This window comes from Neolamprologus multifasciatus, chromosome 22 (assembly GCF_963576455.1).
Source record: "Neolamprologus multifasciatus chromosome 22, fNeoMul1.2, whole genome shotgun sequence".
Taxonomy (NCBI): Eukaryota; Metazoa; Chordata; class Actinopteri; order Cichliformes; family Cichlidae; genus Neolamprologus; species Neolamprologus multifasciatus.
Genome location: NC_140459.1, coordinates 25,727,829 through 25,751,580, shown reverse-complemented (window position 1 = coordinate 25,751,580; position 23,752 = coordinate 25,727,829). Strand labels below are relative to the sequence as shown.

General features: G+C 40.1%; 1 protein-coding gene across 2 annotated transcripts; it reads right to left on the bottom strand.

Moving 5' to 3' along the window:
* Nucleotides 1-6,512: 6,512 nt before the first annotated feature.
* On the bottom strand, nt 6,513-23,708 carry gmeb1 (glucocorticoid modulatory element binding protein 1). Of its 2 annotated transcripts, none has more exons than XM_085148384.1 (10): nt 23,417-23,708; nt 19,629-19,828; nt 19,127-19,179; nt 17,956-18,071; nt 17,127-17,230; nt 14,231-14,379; nt 12,288-12,419; nt 12,009-12,146; nt 11,592-11,729; nt 6,513-8,989 (listed from the first exon to the last, which is right to left on the bottom strand). In XM_085148384.1, exons 2-10 carry the CDS (start codon nt 19,766-19,768, stop codon nt 8,133-8,135), a joined length of 1,827 nt encoding a protein of 608 aa, XP_085004510.1. In that variant the 5' UTR covers nt 19,769-19,828; nt 23,417-23,708; the 3' UTR covers nt 6,513-8,132. The 2 variants fall into 2 exon arrangements, with proteins under 2 accessions (XP_085004510.1, XP_085004511.1); XM_085148385.1 differs by having other exon boundaries at nt 12,288-12,413.
* Nucleotides 23,709-23,752: the final 44 nt, after the last annotated feature.

Genomic DNA, 23,752 nt, shown 5'->3' with positions numbered 1-23,752 from the left:
ATGGTTGCTACTTTTGTGTTCATCATAGCACCGTAGCACTGTAGTTCACAGAGTTGGGGATGGAGAGCTTATGTATTGTGTAGGTTTGAAATAGAGATTTGTCTTTAAAAGTTTGTCTCTAACATTACGTCTTGATGCATTCTCAATCATCCAGGAAAGTAAATCTCCAAAAGTTGATTCTGTTCATCTGGACGTAGCGTTTTGTGGGAGAAACGTTTCGTCACTCATCCATCCAAGTGACTTCTTCAGTCTCAGCTGACTGCAGGTTTCCCCAATCCTATAAACAGTACATTTGCATAATGACTGAAACCAGCCCACTGAAGGAACAATAGGCTGGGAGATCAGTTCCTTAATCGTAATTATGCAAATTCTCATGACCATTGATCAACAACCAGTGGTCAGTGGTCAGTGGTTGTTGATCAATGGTCATGAGAATTTGCATAATGTGGCTCCAGAAATCCCACGTTAGCATTTTTAGCAAATTTGTTTTACCATGCTGTTGTTTGCATTAGCTCCAAGCCACATGTATAATTTCAGAGGTGCAAGCGTTGCTGTCTCTAGAGTTTGAACACCTGGAGTTTGGCACATTACATTTGTCTGCTTTGCTGAATCTGTCAGAATGCAACACGCTGAACGATTTGCTGTTTGTGACCTGCTTTCCTAACAAGAATCAATACAGCTTCTCTTCATGGTTTGAAAAAGACATAAAATAGATTTTTTTTTCTTTTTACTGAGTTTTAGTCAGTAAGACATACGAAGGTATGTATCTAACTCAGTCTTTGCTTCTGTTTTTAAATTCTTTTTAAGTGACAGCGAAATAACAGGTGTATGCTGTTAGTGATATACAGGCAAGCTGCGATATTTGTTTGAGTAGTTTCATAGACGAACGCAAACAAAACTGAAAACAGACAAACAAAAAGCTCGACTGCACACTCTTCTTGTTCTCTGCTTTCTGCATTGTGTTGCTGTCTTATCTTTTGACACTATGTGCACACAAACACGCACACAGCTTTTCAGTTTCAAATGGGAAGTCCCAATCTGTGATTGACAACATTTTTTCTTGTGTTTCTTTTAATGGACAAATAAGAGGGAAAATCCTCAGCAATTTTGCAAAATCCTCTTCTTTCTCTACTCATCACTTTCCTCCTCTACTTTTTGCTTCCTACAATAGCAGTCATCAATTTATGAAAATGTTTACCTCCCGGGACTACTCTTCTCTCCTCTCTCTGCTGCTCTCGCCCCCTCAGTCCTTGAAATTTATATCTAGAGTAGCTGTCCATCACTAAAATGGCACATCCGCACAGCCTCCTTATGTCCTCGGGCTTTTTGAACTCTTCTCATGCAGTGTGCGCTTCATTACTCTTGTGTGCTTCCTTCCTGTAGAGCTTTATTTGTCATTCGTTTTAACCTGCTCGCCGTACTTCTTGCAGATGATATCACGCTCCCTGAGTGGCCATGTTGAATCTGACAAATAGCTGTATGTGTTAATTGGACAAGAAAAGCATACTGTCAATGTCCTTTCACTTTTGCTGATGTTTAGCGCTGTTCAACATTGAAATAAATGCTCCATAGAATTTTTGAATCAGACAAATATCTGTGATCCCACGAGTTTTGTCGTTCGTGTCGTTGCTGTTGATTATTTTTGTAATCTCACAATGCACGATGGACACACGGGAACAAAGGGTCATGGTCGGCTAAAGCATGTGGTAATGAACCAAATGTGAAAACAACCCACGAGTTGAAAGGAGCTGAGCGGACTGGACAGAAAAATAACAGGAAAAACAGCAATGGTATGGCTAAGGGAAACAATTTATGGTGATGAAGCTACATCAGGTCTCTGCAGCTGAGTTGCTGGTTGTCTCACAGCGAGATAAGAAGAGGCAGATAGGCTCTTTCACTGACAGACAAGGTGACAATCCGGCCTCAGTTTGTGTAAACAAGAACGCCACTATCTCTCCCTGCCTGACCACGGGGTTAACACCTCTGTCCATCAGCCGGGCACCCATCATCGCTCACCGGGGCCCTCCCGTCTCACCCGTCTACTCGTCGAGAGAAGAGAAGTCGCACCCTGTGCTGAAGGCGTGTGCCAACCAGAGTGAGACGATGTGGCAGAACAGGCTGCCACAGTTTTATTCGTTCCCCCGACTCCAAAAAAAGATTCAGACGAGGTTTCTTATGTTCCAGTAACACATAAAGAGAATTCAGAGCGGCTATGGCTGAAACTTAAATCCCAGCTGTAAAAAAGTGGACCTGCTTAAGACCTACATCAGGACTTGGAAATTTTCTTTGAAGTGGAGGACTTGGATGCTTAGTAAATAAACTGTCATAAGATGTGAGACTATAATCAAACTGTTTATCAGATTTTTAGAACTCTCGATTAATTCAAATTTGCCTCTATGGCACATAAACACTACCTACACTTGTTACTGGTTCAAATACATAAAACGTAATTAGGCGGAAAGGTGATGTCCATCTTGGCCACAACACATTTATGATGGCAGGTTTCACAGACCCGCACCAACTCCTATGTATTTCTAATACATTAAATCTAAGTTTATGAGAATGCATCAGTTTCTTGGACGACATAATTAAAAACTGACTGTACCTTTAAGCTTTTGTTTCCTCCTAAGGCGGGTTACATTCTTGTGATGCTAATTTTATCTAAGCTAGTTGCCACAGCACTTACTGCAAAGTAGCGAAAAAAGTTTCAAACATTATTTAATTTCATGTTTAATTGATGATATGTTATATATCATTGCATAGGGCTTATTCAGTCAGACACATTAATTAGTATTCATCAGGAATGTTTCTAATGAAGTTTGGCACTCATGCCTCAAAACAAGAAGGCTTTGGATTTGAAACTAGTCTGGGTTCCTCATGTGTCTACATGTGGGTTCTCTCTGGGTACTCTGGTTTGTTCCCACAGTTCAAAAACGTGCATGGGTTAGGTTAATTGGTGATTATAACTTGACCATAAGTGTGAAAGGCTGTCTGTCTGTATCTGCTGGACCAGACTGGAGATTCAAGACTCAAACCCTGGACAGGTTACCAATCTGGTCACTGGGCCAGGCACGTACACACAGACAACCATTCACTCACATTTACATCTCCAATCTGATTCACACCAGACTGTCCAGCCTGTCTCTTGCCCTATGACAGCTGGGATAGGCTCCACTGCCCTGAATTGGATAAGCAAACAAAAATGGATAGAGGGAGTCTGCTGTGTTAGCCATGGGCTAATTTTAGCAGAGCAATAAAAGACACATCATCAGAAGTCACAGGGGGAAAAGTGTGCATTCTGCGACAAGTTAACAATTGGTTGCTGGAGCTTGCTGGTAGTTTCTACCATGAAATTGGTTACAAAGAGATACACTTTGATGCTCTTTGTGGCTTTGTGGCTGAATTCTGAGATTAAAGTCAGAATTCTGACTTTAATGGCCCTGTGGCCCTAATCCTCTTCCGTAGAGCTGCTAATTTTTTTGCGGGGAGTAGACGAGAGCACGAGCGCTTTAGGTGAGTAAAAATATATTCCACAGTACCCGTGTGTTAATGTGCAGGTACACATGCTTCAAATATCAATAATGCGCATCAATTATGTCACTACCCTGCTTTTGCGCACCACTCTCTTTATATGCACAGTGCACGCACATGTAGTCAGCTGATCTCATCTGATGGAGATCTGCTCCTTGATATAGTGACATTTGTCTGGATTTTTGCCACGAGTGGCGATCAGTACCGCAGCTGGATGGCCCGATTTACATACCTGGCGCAGCTGATACTCACCAGAATAATTTACTAAAATTATATGGACTCCTGTTATTAAGTCCAGTTCAGTCTGTCAATGTTTATAATCGTTTCAAACGGACGTTAATAGATGTGTTGCTAAGCCTAATAACTTAAATAACAAACTTGAAATGTACCCGTCCCATTTTCCCCTTTATTGTTTTTTTTCTCTGTGCTGTAAATCTTCTGTCTAAGAAGAAATCTGAGGCTGCTGTTCTGAGAATGAGCTACCAAAGCTTTTTCTGAATAAATCAATAAAGATCCATTCATGGAAAGCTGTGATGAAGGCAGTTTTGTCTCTAATTATATTCAACAATATAACACATTTGACCACTTTTAAGTGATTTTTCTAACTTTAATACAGTAAAGTTAAGGTTATATACCTAATTTCTAGTAAGTGGCCCAGCCCCTCCTATACTTTTATGTAAGTTTGGACACCCCTGGTGTAAGCAATGCATTTACAAGACACTGCAGCAATCTGCATCAACCAAGACAATAGCAAGGAGATTTTGGGTACAGCATGCTTGATCAGGATTTATTTTAGAATACAGAGCACTTCATCATCTAAAGCTTGGTTCAGATATGAATTTTTAACTCTTGAGATTCTTGTGACACTCGCCTCACCTTACCTCCAGAGCTGTACCTGGCTGTCCTGAAAGGCCGATCCTCATGAGTATTTTTTTAAAATATGTCACTCAGAAAACATAGAGCTAATGTGACATTATTAAATTGTATACTACAAGCACCAAAAGTAGGGGTGAAGATGCTCTGTCAAGTCTTTTGGCAGCAGCAACAGCCATCACTTCCTCTGCATAATTGCCACTTGAGGCTGATAAGGGAGGTTTAAATCCTGCTTAGTTAAGCTTTAAAGTGCTGCTTAAGAAGGCCGAGGCTGCGAGCCACAATGCTCGTTTTGTAGGCTTTAAATGAGAGCTGCAACTAATTATTTTTGTTAAATTCACAGTTTGAAGATTAGTTTTCAATTAATCATGTAAATATTTTTCTTTAAAACATTAGCAAACTGTGAAAATACCCACAGAAAGTTCACACGGCCCTAGGTGATGTCTTCTTATTTCTTTTTTGTCTAAATAAACAATAATCAATAAAGTATGATACATAAAATAGCATTCAATAAAATATCAATCACAGCAACCCAACAGAGGATCTTGACACTGAGGGATGGTACAAGGCTCAGAATACCTCTGTAAATGCTGAAAATTGGTTTCATACATGAAATTGGTGCCTTAATGCAAAACAATATTTGCATCTGGATTATTTAGTCATATTTATTTTTGAAAATATCAAGAGAGTGCCTCCCATTTGTTCTTTTTCCAATGTGATGTGTTTTGGTTTAATCAAGATATAACATATCTAAATAAGGTAATGAACAAATATTTCTGGTTCAGATCTGGATTGACTCCAAATGTTTGTCACTTGTAAGCAATAGTTAAAGTGGTAATTACTAATTTGGGGGTTCTAAGATCCTGTCTGTGTCATGTAAACACAGACTGCGCAACGTAGGCTCAAGGCAGTAATGACCTCTGATCTATTGATTCATATCCTGGAACATGATTTTTCATCTCTCTGGTTTCATGCGTACTGATTTGTGTCCATGTAATTCAGATTTTCTTTCACAGGGTGAGAAAGCTGACATTTGGAGGTCTGAAGGACGGTTTAGTGGTGGGGTTATTCAATTTGCCACTCAACCCAGAGACCCAGGTTTGGATAACACATGTCACACTTCAGTTTAGTCACTTTTTCAATACTTTACGAATTAATGTATTTTTTTCAAGATCTCAATGTATCTTTCCCCTTTTCTGGTCAAAATATGTGCTGATGGTGTGAAATATGTTGCTAGAATTACATCAGTTACATATTTGTTACAAATTCCTGTTCATGACTAAGAACACATATAAATACATTTTTACAAAATTCCAAGTCCGATATGTTCTGGCAGTTCTTTTCCTCCCCTGGTGTTATAGATATAGCTTGAAGCCACCTTGCCTGTAGGGCACACTGACTACCAGATGTCAAGTTCAAGGATTTATTCTCAGCTAAAGCTGTTAAGGCCGAGGTGATACCGACAACATGTCAGCCGTGGTAACCTCTCTTTTAACAACCTTTTATCGCCTCCAGAGACTTTAAGACATTTCAGATATGCAACTGATGCCTGCGCTCAGCCTGATTTCTTTGTCTTGTGCAAAAAATGCGACGCAGTCTGTTGAACACTTCATGATTATTCCTTTTTCACACCACACAGTGTTTATACTGTTTCAGTGTCTCAGCCTTTTAGCATTAACCGGGCCCCCCAGCTGCTTGACAATCAAACCACTGATGCCTTTTCCCTTTTTGTACTCCACATATAATAAGGTCGTCTAGGTCTTTCTCAGCCTTGTGGTTGTGTATTTGTCTGTCTTTGCACTCAACCAAAATCCTCACGCCTTCCCCTTATGTAGCCTGTCGGAGAGCGTTAAGGGCTACAAGAGCAGCGAAACGTAATAACCAGTGAAGCCCTGTGCCCTGTCAGCACGACTCATCCTCCAAGAAGGCCTGCACATCAGTCCATAGCAGCCCAGATTAAGTCATGCTCCACAATAAGTCTGACACATGGAGCAGTTGGAGATTATAGCAGCAGACCATTTCCACCATCTACTAATGCAGATCGTCTAAAGCCCGTAGTGGAGTGATCAAACAGCGCACTCTGGTGGTGAAATAAAAAGAAATACTACTTATCTTTTTTTGGTTTTATTTAATCTGATATTAAAACACATTACAAAGTCAGTATGCAAATACTCTCATCTTTTTAAATTAAATTATTGGAAAAAGCACAAGTCATGAACAGGTTTTTGTTGATGTGAACTTTAACCAAGAGCTCAAATGAACCCATATCTGCTCCTTAAACTTCAGTTTTGAAAGCTAATAAATAAAATACTACTTGACAAGTGTAAAATACAGGCAAGTCTGACATTGAGTATATTATGTTCTTTTATATCCTCAGTTGAACAATCAGTCCAGTAGCTCACACCATCCAAGATACGGAAAAAAAGCAACAGGTGTTCACAATAAATGAAGAGTGGAGAAGATTTATCAGGCAGCATGAAACTGATGAGAATACAGTATGTGGATAAATGATACCGCTCCAGTAAGGAGTTCAGTCTGTTTCCACTGAAGTGTTGAGAGCGAGAGCAGGCATCACTGCCAACATCCTCCTATAGTCCCACGAGGATGTCACACAGTGCAAAAACAAAAACAGTTTGCCAAACTACCACGCAAAACAGAGTGCAATTCCTCCTAGCCTCAGGTAACACCAACACTGTTACTGGTAACGAGTCTGATGAACAGAAGGGACTTGCAGACTGCCGCTGCCCAATCTGACTGATCATCAGCACCTTTTCTAAAGCCGTCCATGTTGACTTTACTGTTACAGTGCTTTCTATGGCCTCAGGTTGTTAACAGAGGCTTGAAGTAAAATTATAGTTCATAAAGACAAGATCCCATTTGTATACTTTTGGCCATTATTTTCCTTTTTATTAGACCCCCAGGGACCATCAGTCCATCAGCAGAAAATTGAATAAATATATTTATAATTCAGGTCATTTTCAAGTAAAACATCCAAGTATTCTCTTATCTTATCTGTCAGGATATGAAATATTTAACAATGTTTGATGGATATTTTACTGTGCCTGTCTGGTTAATCGGGAAAAAAGAGACATGAAGACATTGTGTGAAACAGTTTGATGTGAACCAGACTGATGGTGTGGAACAGCTCATAAACAAAATATGTGCACCGTTTTAAGATCAAAGTATGTGCTGTTCCAAACTCTATGTAGACATTGTAATCAAAGTAAAAGTGGGGATTTCGCACAGCATTTGCTTCACTTCAACATCATCTAACTGTGCGTGTTAAGCTTTTAAATACATTTATCTTTATCGCATCAAAAATTTGTGGATTTTAAAGCGTACAAGTTTCTTTGAAGTCACAGTCCCAGTGTTCCCAGATTTCAGTAGCAGTTACTTTGGTGAGTACAGGGTTAAAATAAAAAAAAGAACAGAAATAATGGCCAAAACTATACATTTTAGAGCCAAGTCATTATATGCTCGAACCTTCAACTGGAAAACAAACAGAAGCATTTCATATATTGCAGATCCCTCTTTGCTTCAATAAAAATGAACAAGCTTAGCGGAGCATGAACAAAGACACAAAAAAGGAAAAATGGCTACCCTAAAGCTTGGTTTTAGTCCAAGGCAATTTGTGGATTTAGAAATCCTGTGTATTTACAGTTTGTCGAGTCCGTGATGGCTCAGTCCATGAGTTCATACCTGCTGTGCTGGATAAAGATGGTTGTGTCTTATTTGACCTTGTTTTCTTCCTGAGTGTTTTCTCCTATCACCACTATCTGTACGTGCGACAGCTGTCCGCTAGCATCCAGTTGCATCTCCTGAACCCTTTCAGTGTGTGCCTCCTGCAGCTGGTGCTGAGTCTCCTCCTCCGTCTCTGCTGACATGGTCATCTCCACCCCACTCTGGACCACCATGGTGGCCCCTTCTCTGCCTGACTCCCCGGTCAGCTGGAGCTCCATCACTCCCACTGCCTGCTCCACAGGAGTTGGATTGATCTCAATGACCGTGTGTTCCTGGCTGCCCTCCACTTCCCCCTGCATCACCTCCTGTTGCACTAGCATGGTGCCGTCTACCACTTGGCCTTCTATGGGCACCACCTCTGCACCGCTGGCCTGCTGGCTTAGCTGCACCAGCTCCATGGGGCTCATTACTGTGCCCAGTTGGCCGGAGTCCTGCAAAGCGGTAGTGCCAACCAGTGTCAAACCTGAGGACGGATGCAGGGTGATGGTTTCTGTCTTACCATCTCCAGCCACCATGTAGCGGGTGAAGACCTGCGAGCCGGCAGGGAGTAATGTGACTGTGTTGGAGGACTGGGACAGCGAGGCAATAGGTAGGCCTGCCACGGTGAATGGCTGCCCCACTGAGGACAGCGAGATGGGCGAAAGAACGGTGAACTGCTGAGGCTGCAGAGTGGCTTGCTGGTTTATAGAGGTGGTCAGGAGGGTGGTGGTGGAGGCAGGTCTCTGGAGTCGAGGCCGCTTGGTCGGGCGTTTAGTGGAAGTTTTGTTTTTGGCAGGCTGGGGGCAGGTGAGAAGAGCTCGTACTTGCTGCTGCTTCTTCTGTTCTTCCAGCTGCACCTCCAGGTCTGCAGAGACATGACAGGACTAACAGTGAGGGCTGAGTCAACCACAAGAATGCATTCATTTTCAGCCGGGCAAATTTTTACAAGATTACAACGTGCACGTTCTTATATTGATCTCTAATATCAATATTTGTCAGACAGGCTAGGCATGTATAATCCAGCAAATGTCAAATCTAATTTCACAACATAAACCCTGACTCAATAAAAACGTCATTCTTCATTTTAAGTATTCAAAAACAGTTTTGAGTTACATGATAGATGTGAGTGAAATAAAAATATATTCACACAGGAATTTTGACTGTTAGGATTCTGAATTGATTTACGACGTTACCCACCAGAGCTGTTATTTGTTAACTTTGACTGGCAACAGAAAGTATTTAGTGTGAACTTTGTCACATTGGGTGACACAGTGGTGTAGTGGTTAACACTGTTGCCTCACAGCATGAAGGTACTGGGTTCTAATCCACCAGCTAGTCGCGGACTTTCTGTGTGGATGTTCCCTCCATGTCTGCTGGGCTCTCTCCTGGGACTTTGGCTTCCTCACATAGTCCAAAGAGAACATATGGAGTTGGGTTAACTGGTGATTCTAAAGTGACTAATATTAACCAGATATCCAAACCTCTTATGTGTTCTCTGGATCCTTTATGCAAACTGTGTCTGCGTCTTTCTGCATTCACGTAATTATTTTTTTCCTTATTTTCTATGTAGCCAGTTAACTCTCCATCAGTGTTCAGCATAAAAGCAAAGCTTCCATTTGCTTCCCTCTGGGTTCAAGGAGGGCCAACCGAGACCATCGCTGTCTTGGTTCAGGCAAATGATAAATCTAATTTAATTTCTATACAGCGATGATCCTACCTTGTTTGTGACAAAAATAAAAAAATTTAAAAAAAAAAAACTAAAACAAATACCCCTAAATTCTCCGTAAACTTAGTCCATAAATGACAACTAAAAAATGACTTGGAGACAGAGGTAAATAAATAAAAAAATAAGAACCCAAAAATGATATCCAGTCATGGAGGAAGCAAGACTGTACACCATCTGGGAAAATGATCTTGACTGTTATTACCTCGGATGGGAGCAGTGGGAGTCATCACTCTTCTTCATTATCAATATAGTCAGACTCACAGCACAGCTGCTGCCACTGACCTGTGTCACTGCTCATTTTATCAGAAAAATGTGTAAAGAGAACAGTTATAGTGTGAATGTGGCTGCATTTTATTTTTTTAAATGATATAGTGATAATAATGATGACTGTGAAGGATGATCTGCAGCACACAACCTTTTAATTATTGCTGGGTAATGGTGTAGTGCATTTGGGAGCAACAGCCTCACAATCAGGAACTGAAAGATTGCAAATTAGAACAACTGTCTGAAGAATTTTGCTTAATCAAAGAATGGAACTCAAGATGGACTGAAACCAAATTTTGATTCTCTATTTTTGTCTTTTTCTTTTAAACCTCATGTCTCTCACCAATAACAAACAAAAGTAACTTGTTTTCCTGCATATATGTAACAATAAAGTCATTGACTTTGGGCTTTTTGCCTTTTTGAGGAGTAGACAGGAAAAATGGGGAACGTGAACATGGGAGACATGCAGCAAGGGGTTGGACTCAAACCCAAGCTGCTAAATTTGATGCATGAAACATGCCTAAACAACGATTTACTATGAGTGGCATTATCTTGACCTTCAATAGCACTGTCAGGAGCCTTGGAGTCATCTTTGATTGGGTTTTTCTTTAACTGACACATTAAACAGACATCTAGGATTACCTTCACTTGTCTCTGCACTATGACAACATCCTGACTCAGAGGGATGCTAGTTCATGCATTTGTTACATAGAGGTTGGACTAGTGTAACTACTGATTATCAGGGTGCTCTAAAAGGTCCCTGAAAAGGCTACAATTCATCCAGGACACAAGCGCAAGTGTACCATATGACCACATGTCTTCCTACCAGAAACTACTTCAAGATCATTCTCACTGGCATGTGCGGAGTCCTAAAAGATTGTCCCTAAATATCCCGAAGACCTCACAGTACCAATTTATCCCAGTACAACACTTACACTTCCTAATTTCCAAAAGTAGAATGAAAGGCAGAGCCTTCAGCTGTTAAGCCCCTCCCTGTGGAACCAGCAGCCAGTTTGGATTCAGGAGACAAATTCAATCTTTCGATGGTTTTGAATTTAGCCTCAAACCTCAACTGTCACTTAACCATCACTTAGTTATGCTACTTTGGGCTCAGGCTGCTAGGGGATTTCCTAGGATCCACTAAGCATGTCTTCTATAAGCTATTCAGGGTCACTCTCTGTGCTCTTTTTTTTTTTTTTTTTGCCTTCTTCATCTCCTCAATCCCCATCAGCAGAAGGCTGCCCCTCCTTTCCTGTTAAAAGAGAAATCTTCCTTCCCACTCTTGCAAAAGTCCTTGCTAACTGAGACTCACATGATTACTGCAGTTTAATTCAATTACCCTTTACTTTATTACCTAAAGCCATGATTGTTTTTAAGAATTGGCTCTATACCAAATGATTTAAATAAAATTCGTATAAATTTAGCGGCTCTATGTGGCAGCTCCTGAAGTAGAGCCTTGTTTGTGTTCTGTACTCACTGGTGAGCATGCTGAGCACCTGCTCCTGACTGGGATCCATCTGCTGCTTCCTCCTCTCCACAATCTTCTTGACCACATCAAGCAGATCGAAGACCTGGGCGAGGTTACTGAGCACGGCCACCTCTACCAGACAGGAATCTGGGATCAGTGCAGCAAGCAATCAAAAAAAAATACTTGGTCAGTCAGAAAGGAGGAACAGATTCAGCTGTTTGCACAGTAAATTGGTGTGGTATTACTCTAAAAGAAGCTTTTCTAAAAAGCTTTCTGCTGTTGGACAGTCATTTTCAGTTTCCAACAGCAGCTGAATTTGCTCCTTCTTTCCATGCATTTCTTATTCACATAGGTCAGAGTGTGTCCCACACAACGCCTCTGTTTTGGCGATGCAGTTTCCCAGTGCATGTTGGCGTCGTTCTGTACCTGTGTCCTGTAGGCTGGCCGGATCCATGCGCTGCTGCACGCTGTTTAACAGCTCCACAAGCTCCGTGTTGATGTTGGTCACCACTTCGCCCAACAAACCCACATCTGCAATGCCCTTCCAAAAGTTCAGTGTGTCCTCTGCGGACAAACAGACAACACAGAGCAATCTTACTCATTAGTGTACACAGTGTTACATATATCTATGCTGTTGGAGATGATTTCCATCTCTGTGCTGTTATTATACTCTTAATCTGTGTTTGGATGTGTGCTCAGTGTTACCTGAGATCTCAGCTGATCCCTTTTTGTCTGCAGACTCCGATGAACTTGAGCTCCAGTCCGACTTCCCGCTAAGGACCTTTGCTCGGTCTTCTGCAGCTGCCCCACCATTACCCAGGATCACCTGACCTGTAACTTGTACAAGACAACAGACATGACTGAGGAGAAGAATTTTAAATGCAATTCTGGATTTAAGAGGGAGCCAAACTTCAGTGTCACATTCCCCCACCACACTTCTTTATCTTTAGTGATCTTTTCTTTTGTTGTTGTTAATTTTACCTTATATCCTGCTGGGCAGCTTTCATCATGTCTCACAGTTTATTAGCATTTTTCTGTATCATATCATTTCTCTGTGTGGGCTGAATAATCTAAAGCATTAAATGATATGCAGTGTATTAAACACTGATCACAGTGTGCACACCCAGCAGTAGTTTGCAGGAAATTATAAAAACATAAAAGATCAAGGCAAACTAAACAAACAATTTGTCTGCATACAGACAGATTTTTTTTTAAATTATTCTTTCATTCAGCTGCGCTGTCACTGTAAAACATGTCAGTGTTGGATGAAAGCAGGTGAAAATATTGCTTTTCTTCACCACTAAGCTTGTTGAACAGGTGGTTTGATAATACTGCTGTTGGCTCTGTAGCCATGAAGGTAACAGCAATGAGCCCCGTTGCTGTCAACTCTAGAACAACGCTCTCGTTTTCTCCAGCTGGGTTCAATGTCTCGATTTTGTGCTGTTTGCGTCAGACAGAGAGGAGAGGCTGCGCTGTAAATTACACCACTAATGACAATGTCATCTTCACTGTTGTTGTGTTATCAAATTTTTGTTTAGAAAAGCAGAAGCAGCTTTTTGTTGTATAATAGTTTACATGCGCACAGGTGCACCTAAACACATTGTGCAGTTTGCACACATTTATTTTCAGTCTAAGGCTACGTCCACACGTACACGGGTATTTTTGAAAACTGAGATTTACCGTTTTTGTTTTAAAAAATAATCCCGTCCACACGTAAAGGCAGAAATGAAGGAAAACGCTGCCAGGAACATGCCAAAGCAGCAGGTGGCGATATATTCCTAACCGTGCAGAAATGTTGGCCAATCAGAAGTCTAGAAGCCTCGGTGGGAAAAAGTAAACAAAGCTGGGGCACAGAAGCAGAACCGAGTCGTATGTGTGGAGGGACAGTAACTGTGTGTGTATATGTAAGCATTTAAACACTGCAGAGAGTACAATTAACAGTAACAGTATTGTAGAAATTCATTTCACCGAAACAATAACGTGGCGCACAGTGTGACGTCAAAAAATGCGCACACCTTTGACGCAGCGTTTTCTGCGCTTTCTCCGTTTTTCTCGTCCACACGTAAATGCAAAAACTGAGTTTTCAAAAATATCCACACTGGCCGGAGTTTTTAAAAATATCCGTTTTCAGTGACCGAAAACGCCGTTTATGTGTGGACAAAAGGTGCAAACGCATAGAAAAATCTGCGTTTTAAAAAATACCCGGGTACGTGTGGACGTAGCCTAGAGAAACGCTCGTATTGTGGAGAGCTCCACCACCAGCATCATCCTCCTGCTTTGTTTTCCATGACACTAAAAAACCTCCACATTCTTTCAGCAAGCTCATATGTTTCTTTTCTGTAAAAACGCAGACCGCATAAAAGACTTTTAAATAAGGGTTTAGAAGTAAACTCGTAACTGTGCCTAGTAGAAACAGTCAGTGGCCCTTATGTTAAACCTATCTTTTGACTGAAAAACACAACAAATATAACAAAATACTCAGTTATGGAATATAACATCACTGCTGTTTAAATGAGCAAATCTGGATTCACTGCACCTTCTATTCAGTTCAATTCAAATTTATTTATACAGCATGAAATCACAACAACAGTTGCCTCAAGGCGCTTTATATTGTAAGACACAATAATGCACTATATTCTGATTTTTACCTTGAGAGGATGTAGGTGTGGTAAGTCCGGTGCCATCTGGAGGGAAGCGTGTGTTGTTTATTAAAAGGTCAAACTTGGTGCTGCGACATGTGTTAGTGCACAGAGTGCTGTGCTGGTAGAAGTCCAGCTGACCGGAATCCATCATTTTTCTGGAGAACAGAAATGAGGAAATATATAAAAAAGGGGAAAACATGTTTGTTTGACCAGAGATGCTATCATCGTTGTCAAAAACATTTGCATCTTTTAGAAGTGAAGATCCATTACTGACCAGCATTTTCTGATTGGCAGTGCAGTGCCTTTCTTTCAGTACACTTATTCTGTTTGGAACTAATAACCACAAGAGCAACTGTGTCAAGTGCAACAACTAAGTCGTGTCTGAGAGTTGCCCACACAGATATCCTGGAGAGAATATTAGAAGACGTTTACATAAAATGTGCAACAGACTTAAGCAGTGCGTCTGCAATATCTGTATGCATTTAAATGCAGTCCTTTCCATACTGGCAGGGCAAAATCCACAGTTGGTGTTCTGTGCAAACCTGTATTCTAGAGTTACTGTGAAGCTGATAGAAGCTTTAGAAGGTGCATGTTTTAAAGCTGCTGCTATTTTTAGTCTCTCTGTCTTTGTGTATCTCTGAAAAGTATTTCCTGGTTGAATGACAACAGTCCCCCCCCCCCAAAAAAAAGGAGTTTTATGCCCACTGCCTTAAGACACTTCATAAAATGTGTCCCAACTATTTTGTCTCATGCCAAGGACATGAGACAAGAACATGAAAAATGTTGGTCTTGGTTTAAGTGTGTGCATATTCCTGCATTTATTTCCACTTTCTTATTTTAACTCTGCTGTAGGGCTATTCCACATGTTAATTTAATGCTGTGTTTTAGTGCTGATTGTTGCCAGCTTTGCTGGACTGCATTATATCACTGATCTCCAGCCAAAACAGTTGTAAAACAACAAGTGCTGCGAGAGCACAACCCTCTACCAAGGCAGCTCACTCTCTGGGCAGTATTTACTTAATATAATGAAATCCTATTTGGTATTATTTTGAATGTGTAGCTTTCATTTCATTGTTTAGTAAATTCATTTAAATGTTCAATAAAAAAACCCAAACTTGTTTTGATCACAAGTTTATCTCCCCCCCCCCAAAAAGACAATACTCAACAAGGAATATTATACACATGTTTTATATTTCAGTGGTTGAGTCATAATAAAATAATGTGTTTTTATATCATATTTATATTTCCTATATACATACATCTTGTCAGTACACACAGTGGCAGTAAGCATGATTTTAAATAGCTCTATGTAGTGTAACTATCACTTTGACCTTCAGATTAACATTTTGCTCTTGAACCAGAGGCGAAAGGTCAAATGTAAAATCATATTTTAAATCCTTATAAATGACATATTTACTGTCATATACACTTCAGCGTCTGGCACGTGTTACTTTAGCCTAAGCTGTTGTTGTGATGAAGGTAGAAACATTTATCTGGATTGTTTCTGCTCTCCTCCAGTACATGAGGAAAAATATCTTCACTCCTAAATGTTCAAGACGTTCTTCAGAGTTAGCCTTCTCACATGCAGCAAATAATGTACAGCTTTAGCTTTGGACATCTGCCATTTCTGGAAACAAGGTTGAGACGAATAGTTTGTTTGGATCAGAAAACAACAGGTCCCCTGAAATGTGTACAGGGCTTAAAGTAAGGGTAATTTCTTTATGAATGTCTATTTTGGGATTATTTTAGTAAACAATGTATTATTAACTATATTATAGAAGCTATATTACTTCTCAAACACTTCAAACCTAGAAAAAAAAAGAATCTGTTGGCTCACAGCTTTCTTGCTTTTGAGACTTAGGATCACCCAGTGCTACTACCTTCTGGCTCTGGCTGCCTGCAGTGCGTCCACATGACAGGAGATGCTGTGCCATTGCCAGTAACCATATAAGAGTCACTGGTCAGAAGGAGACACTGTTGCATCTATGTAAAGCTGCAGGGGTTTTTTTGATAGTCAAAATCCTCTGCTTCTCCTGTGCATCAGTGGCGCATATACAGATGTTCTACTCAGTAAAGAGAATCTTAACCCTGCACATTGTTGGTGACAGACTAGTAACCTTTAGACTGCAAGAGAGACTGAAAATAGCTGTGACACAATTCATCAATTTGAAATAGAAAACTTAATGTGAAAAAAAACCCACTTTGCTCATTCTTTCCCTGCCACCAACAACTAATTTTATCCAAGTCCAGACACAAATGTCAAAGGCATGAAAATTATTCAATATCTGTCAAACTGAGTTGATCACTACACAAGATGTAAAGCATAGATAAAATATTGTTGTCAAATGATGTCAAATAAATCCAAGAAACTGAAAAGTGTGTATAATAACGCAAACTGTATTATTTGCAGTGCAGTCTTCCAAAAGCCATGTGATCACTGAAGCAATATACGGCTAAGTCACAGCACACACAGAGGGTTTTTTACATTAAGAAAATAAGTCTACTTTACTCATCCAAACGGTAGTGTATCCCTGAAACTAAATAATTATCCATGAATTTATCTACAAGACACAATGCCGCAGATCACAGTCAGGTTTTCCACTACAGGCAACATCTTCCACAAGCGCAGCTTAAACATGATATAGAAAAATCTATTTCGACCAGTCAAAGAGACAGGAAGGCCCGTGGTTTATCGTTATCATCTCACTCGCGCTCAGAAGTGAGGCAACAGTGGCTCGTTAGTTTCCTGTCACAGAGCCACAGAAGAACATTTGAATATTTATTCTAGATGGATGAGTCACATCTCAACTCATTACCACGTGGTGCAGTGCAACCAACCAGCACTTGCTCATCTAAGGGCCATAGTATGTCAGTGTTCTGTCTCAAAAATAAATCCCCTCACCTCAGCATGACTCCCCCCATCCTGATGGCTCTCTTCCAGTCTTTCAGAGTAGCTTTTCCAGAAATGTGCACAAACTGCTTGGGACTGATCAACTGGTCTTCATACTAGTGGAGAGATTGCCAGTTTAGTAAATATGTTCAATAAGTGCAATGATGAAACAACAGAAATAACTAAAAGCAACACATTACAGTATCATATGTCTTGTCTTTGGCCTTTAATATGAAATGTAATAGATATGCTGTGGTTCGTGAATCATGCGAGCAATTGTAGCAGCTAGAATAGCGAAATAATTTTTTACTGTTTTATATCAGGAGAAAAAAATATAAAATATGCATAAGTTTTCTCAACTTTAAATAATAATTTTCATGCGATGTACTGAATTCTGTTTTTTCAGTGCTACACTTCCTATTTAATGGCAGTGTATGCTCGATGCTCACAAGACAACAAAGAATTTCATGTGGATCAGAAGATTGAATGGACTTAGTAGTTCATTACAAATACAGTCTGACCTATGTAATTCAACTCATAACACTGCGATCAAAAAATGAGCATTGTTGTGAAAGCATGAACGAGAACATTTATCTCATAACTGCTCGGTCGTTTCATCCATGTCTGCTTGGAGCATGGTTATTTGAAACCTGCTACTTGCAGTGAGAAGAAATGAACTGGATGACTCTGTAGATATAGTGGGACACTTGTCAGCGCTACATGTTTATTTCCTGCTCAGAGACTATTGAATGACCTAGTTGTCACGTTGCTATATTTGGCAATGTTTTAATGATTTGTCATTTTACTCCATGTGAGCCAAAAGAAAAAAAGGGATACTAACCTTCACACATTTCACATTGATTCCTGGGCACACAAACTTTTTCACTAGCAACACAGCTTTACAGTCACCACACGTTATAGGGCAGCCAATTTCAACGTCGTCTCCCTCAGTTTGCTCTACAGGGAATAAATGTATGCAACATTTACCAACAAGCTTTATGTAATGGAATCTGCAAAACTCATGGATCATTAAGTTCACTCAAGTTGTCTGAATCATTGTGACAACTAGGGCTGGGCCATATCATACCGTTCACGGTAATACCGGTATAATGTTGGGCAACAATAAGAAAATGAAATATCGCAATAGAATATGGGTAAAACGCGCATGTGGAGTGCTTTTGTTTTCATACGCACATGGTGGGAAAAGCATGGCGGCGACGGAGAATGAGAAGGGCGAAAGCGGATCGTTGAAGGAAACAGATGAACCAGAATTGGTTTGTAAAAATTCTGCAGCTTCAGTGGTGTGGAACTGGTTTAGCTTTCGTCCGTCAGATACACAACAAAGCACTATTTTTGGTAGAGCATGTTAGCGGGCCGTCGTTATTACTGTGTTGTTTGGAAAATACGGCACACTTCAAATCAATCCTTTGATTTTTCTGAAAATCGACAGTGCCGCTTATAATCCCGTGTGCCTTATGTATGAATTCTGGTTGTGTTTACTGACCTCGAAACGATTTTATGTAAACGGCGCTCGAAAATCTGTCAAATGTTTTAGTACGACTTTGCTAAGCTACAAACCCGCACCGCTTGATGGATTGTTGGAGCATTACGGCTATCGTAGGCAGGAGCCTCGCGGAGTGATACATACTGTGCTTCAACATAATATTACCGTATTGTGTGTGTATAACCTCTTTTTAAGTTTTGTGGATATTATACATGTTTATGCTGAGGATATGTCGGCCAATTTCCACTGGAAATGCCTTTTGGTTAAACTGTCAGCAAGGAATTTGCACTGTTACATTTTTATATAACTTTAATGCACATAAAAAACAGCTGCTTGTTTAAGTGAAAATACAGTGATGGGTTTTTTTTTTTTTTAAAGTTGTGGAGTTGTAAAGCATTTTGTCTAGAGTCAATTATATCGTCAGTTATATCGTTATCGCAAATTTTCAAATGTATGTTGTAATAAATATTTTTGGTCATATCGCCCTGCTCTAGTGACAACCACTTACCTGGATGAGATTCAACAGCCATGACAGCCGCATCTGTTTCAGCAGACTCGTCTCTGAAAAGATAGATAGTTGGGACATTTTCTCCTGGTACAACAGAGTAAGCATGGGAAATGAGATGAGATGAGATAGCCTTTATTTGTCAGTTGCAGGTCTTTTGCCCACAACCGAGATGACAGACCTTGCCGACCGTACATACAATACACAAACATCCCATTGGGGAGACAGGTCAGGCTAGGTAGCGAGGAAAAAAACATTGAAATGTGTAACACAGAAGGATAATACAGGAATGCACAGATATCAACACACCATAGCACAATAAACACAGACAGCAACATGGGAAAGAGTTCCAGTGTGTACATCTGATTTGGGACCGCTGCAATCTTTCGACTCCGCCTCCAACTGACCCGATGTCCACATCAAATGACTAACCATCTGGAATCTCTGTAGCTCTGATTGTGGTCTTATACAACTTTGAAGTGAATTGTAGTTTCTCAGTACATACCCAGTGGTGATTGGCTGGAGCTGGAGGATGACCTGAGTCTTATTAGGGTCATCGGGGTCACCTTCACCACTGTCGTCCTTTACCATCACCACTTCCCCCATAGGTACAGTGACCTCATCAGTGGTCGCCATCACACTCATTGAAGTAGACTAGAGGGAGGGGGCCACTTCTGTGCAACAGCTACCTAGGGGTTTGTTCATCTGAAAGGCCATAAATATATTAAAAAGAAAGTCAGATGATGGTTATAAAAGGTTGTACAGTTTTCTGATTGTTTGCATTTCAGTTCAAACTGAAATTAAGAAAAAAATGCTTCACCTACAAATAACTGAATATCTGAGCCCTTAACTCATCTTTAAAAGCCCACCATAGGTATATTTGTTAACTTCTGCTAGCTAACATCGGGTGAGCTAACTGACTTGTATAACATTATAAGAAAGAGATGTGACACTCCAAAAATACTAAGATGCAATTTATAGCAGAATTCCAAAAAAGCTCAAAGAGGGTGGGAGCAGAATAACCTCAAGGGGATAAAATATTTTTAAAGCCTTTTTGAGCTAAAGTCAGAAAACTTTGATAACCCATCTTGAAGTATCTCTAGGCATCCCAAGATGACTGATGAGTTAGCGAACTTTGTCCTCAAAGGACAAAGAAAAAGCCTGAATATTTTGTGAGCCTCTGCACTGATTACATTCAATTCATTGAGGTGTTCCAGCTGAGATGAGAATGTAAGTGCACACGTGCCTACAAATAATAAAGACTAGTTATGTAACATATATTGGCATCAGCTGGATTTACTCAGATTTAGTCAGCTGTATTGGCTAAAACAGCAGAAGTTGGACCTCAAGATTTGGACTACCTTTATTTATTTTGACAGGAACTGTGGGGCCTTCATTGTTCTTTCCATAAAACGTTACCACTGTGCTTGGAGAACAGGAAACGCCTGATGAAGTTTGACCCTACTAAAAAAAAATTTCTTAGTTACTACAATCGACTTCTTTACCTTGGCTGACTACTGTGTAAGGCCAGATCCTAATAAGCTTTTGTGAGTCATCACTTTCAGCTGTGTTTTTGTATTGTAGTGGCTTAGATAAAAGAAATCCTGGTAAGTTTCAAATATTTATTAGAGATGGACTGATCCGATATTATGTATCGGTATCGGTCCGATACTGACCTAAATTACTGGATCGGATATCGGAGAGAAATAAAAAATGTAATCCAATCCACTCAAAAGCACCTCACAAAACTTGCGACATAGCGTAACCCAGCTCATAACCTTAGCACGTCGGAGGAGTATGCGTCGTGATAGAGCGGCTGTGGCATGCGAGACCTGTCGGTGGTCTGGTTGGGGATTTGGAGCCTCGCTACCAAACCGGAATTTAATCTCAGAGAAAGTTATCCCAGATAAGTAAAGCGTGTGTTAAGTTCATCTCTGAATGTTTGTAAAGCATTCCCAGCGAATGCTGGGAGCGACTGCCTCTCATTCTCTCCCTCTCCTGCTGCTACTTCAATCATGAAACTGATCAACGATCAGCTGATCGGCTTTTCTGTCGCGAGTCCGTCTCTCTTGTTAGTTTATCGCCTACTTTGCGCCACAAAGACAAGCTGTTGTTAGAATTTATTTAATATTACTTTCTACACCAGGATCCTTTTCTACATAGCTGACGGCTGGTAACTGTGCAGTGGCGGGTCTAGCCAAGTTTTGCCAGGGGGCCAGGTAGGGCATTAACAGGGAAAGGGCGGCACAAAGAAATACTTTTCTCTCTTATTGTCATGTCTAGCTTTTAATAAATAATTATCTGAATCTTACAACCAAAGTTTTCATCTGATGTAAAATGTATGGAAATCCATTATTAACTATAAAGTCAAATTTATAACCTACTAAGCTATAGTACTTTTTCCTTTGGGAAGGTACCATCTGTGCAGTCTGCAATTCTGATGAAGAAGGATGTTGAATCTATTTAATTATTATAGAAAAATTATTGATTTCTGTGCGTTTTCTTTTACATGTGCATTAAATTAGAGTTGATTATATCAATTAAACATTATAGGGCAGAGAGTGGGGGTGGTTCCCTATATTTTTTTTTCCTTTTTTGCTCGAAGTTGGCAACCTTATCAGTTAGGTTGCTTAATATTTCCACTAAGTACTCTTTAAAATACCAGAATAGGGAGGATGGTGTAGGTTTAAGTTTATTAGATTGATCAGTATTTCTGATCTATGAAATATTTGGGGTGCAGTGTATTTTTTGCATACAGGTATAACAGAATAGCTTTAGTTTTGCTTTGTTTTTTAAACTTGAGTATGAACTTATACAAAATGCAACAAGATATTTAAAAAAAACATTTTATTGATTATAAAATACGCTATATCGGATTTATATCGGTATCGCAGATATCCAAATTTCTGGTATCGTATTGGACATAAAAAAGTGGTATCATGCCATCTCTAATATTTATGCAGCTATATACAAGCTGATTAAAAAATAAACAACAAAAACAACCTAACACTATTTGTTTCACCCTGTATATATTATCCAGACAATTGTAGCCTGCTTCAAAATCTGACAATTGTGCCCCAAGAAATACTCATAAGATGATTAATGTGAAATTTTCAAATCCTGTTATTATTATTATTATTAATAACTCTGTTTAAATGTACATATTTGATGCAATTTAAAAACTAAATTACACAAAACTACTTGTTTCCTTTTACTTAATTGTTAGTGACTTCTTAGAGACCACTTGTTGAAGGAAAGCTCCTCGCTTCATGGCCCACTCTTTGCGAAACTCTGCTACTGACATTAGTTGAACTCATGTTACTTTAAATTGGATTGGAAAAATATCTGCCAAGATTAAAATATAAATCTTATTTCAATGTTGACGTGATGTTTCCAAGTAAGGTGAGCTTAGCTAATTCAAACCAAAGAATGCCGCGTTTTGTAAATGGCCTGACTGGTTGTTTGAGACTAATATTAACTGGAGAAATAGAAGTAATTTTTACATAACGGTTTGCTAGTGTGCACGTAAGGGATACACGCGAGATTATATAGGCTAGTAAATTTTCAGAAGCTGTGTTTTGCCGAAATGTGAAACCACGATAGTCAGAAAAGCAAGCTACTTTTTTTTAAAGGATAAATTTTCTTAACGGATAAATTTTCTTAGTATGATAGAGCAAGAGTGGGTTTTTCCCACGCGCATTAGGCGTTAGAAACCGCAGTTTTATGTGTTTTGGGGGCTACTAACCAACAAGTGGCTATAAAACCATTCACAGCTCAATTAAAAGTACACCTTTACGTTTTGCTGCAGATAAATTACTTTTATTAAGTTGGCTTGGTTATCGCTACCGCACTAGCCAGCTGACTACTTTTCGCCGTCGGAGCTCCTCAGACCAGGCTCGGCGGTAGCCATTACTGCTAACACAAGGGCGTAACTTGATGTGTGGGAATCCAAACAATAGCGTGAACTCCACTGCCCGAGACGGGTAAAGCTTTGCATTTACAGTGTGACGGCTACGTGCCGCTTGTCTATGAACCGTACGTCCCTTCGTAACTCTGCATTTTAACTCTCCGCTCCCCCTCAAAATGACGTCTCCCTGTGCGGCGGCACGTACAGCAAACAACGGCACGGCGACGGCGTTGCCCCTCCATTCAGTTCGAGCCTGGCTGACTGAACCCCCTCCGCAATGTACCCAAACCACCCCGCTAAAACTACAGCTTGTGTGGTGAGAGCGGTCGCTATTTTACAGTTGTGTATATTTAAAAACACACAGTAAAAAAATAGCTCGTTCTTACCGTTTTAAGAAGACAAACGCATCCCTAGATAGAGGAGAGCTGCGGAGCATGCGCACTCAGTAGCTATAGTTCGACTTCCTGCTGAACAGCGCTCGCCCTGTTTTCACTCTCGTGTAAACCCTGTGTAAACCGCAGGTTTTTAACCAACACTGTGACTCCTTATTAGCGAACCTATATATGCAGGCGAGAATAAGTGGGTATTACCTTGATATATGTTTTATCTGGTCATATCTCAAAGACTTGTATGTTAATTTATAATAGAGTGTACTCTACATAGATCATATTGGTACTATCATACTTATATTAAACTTAAGAAGACAAATGCTTATTTCTGCA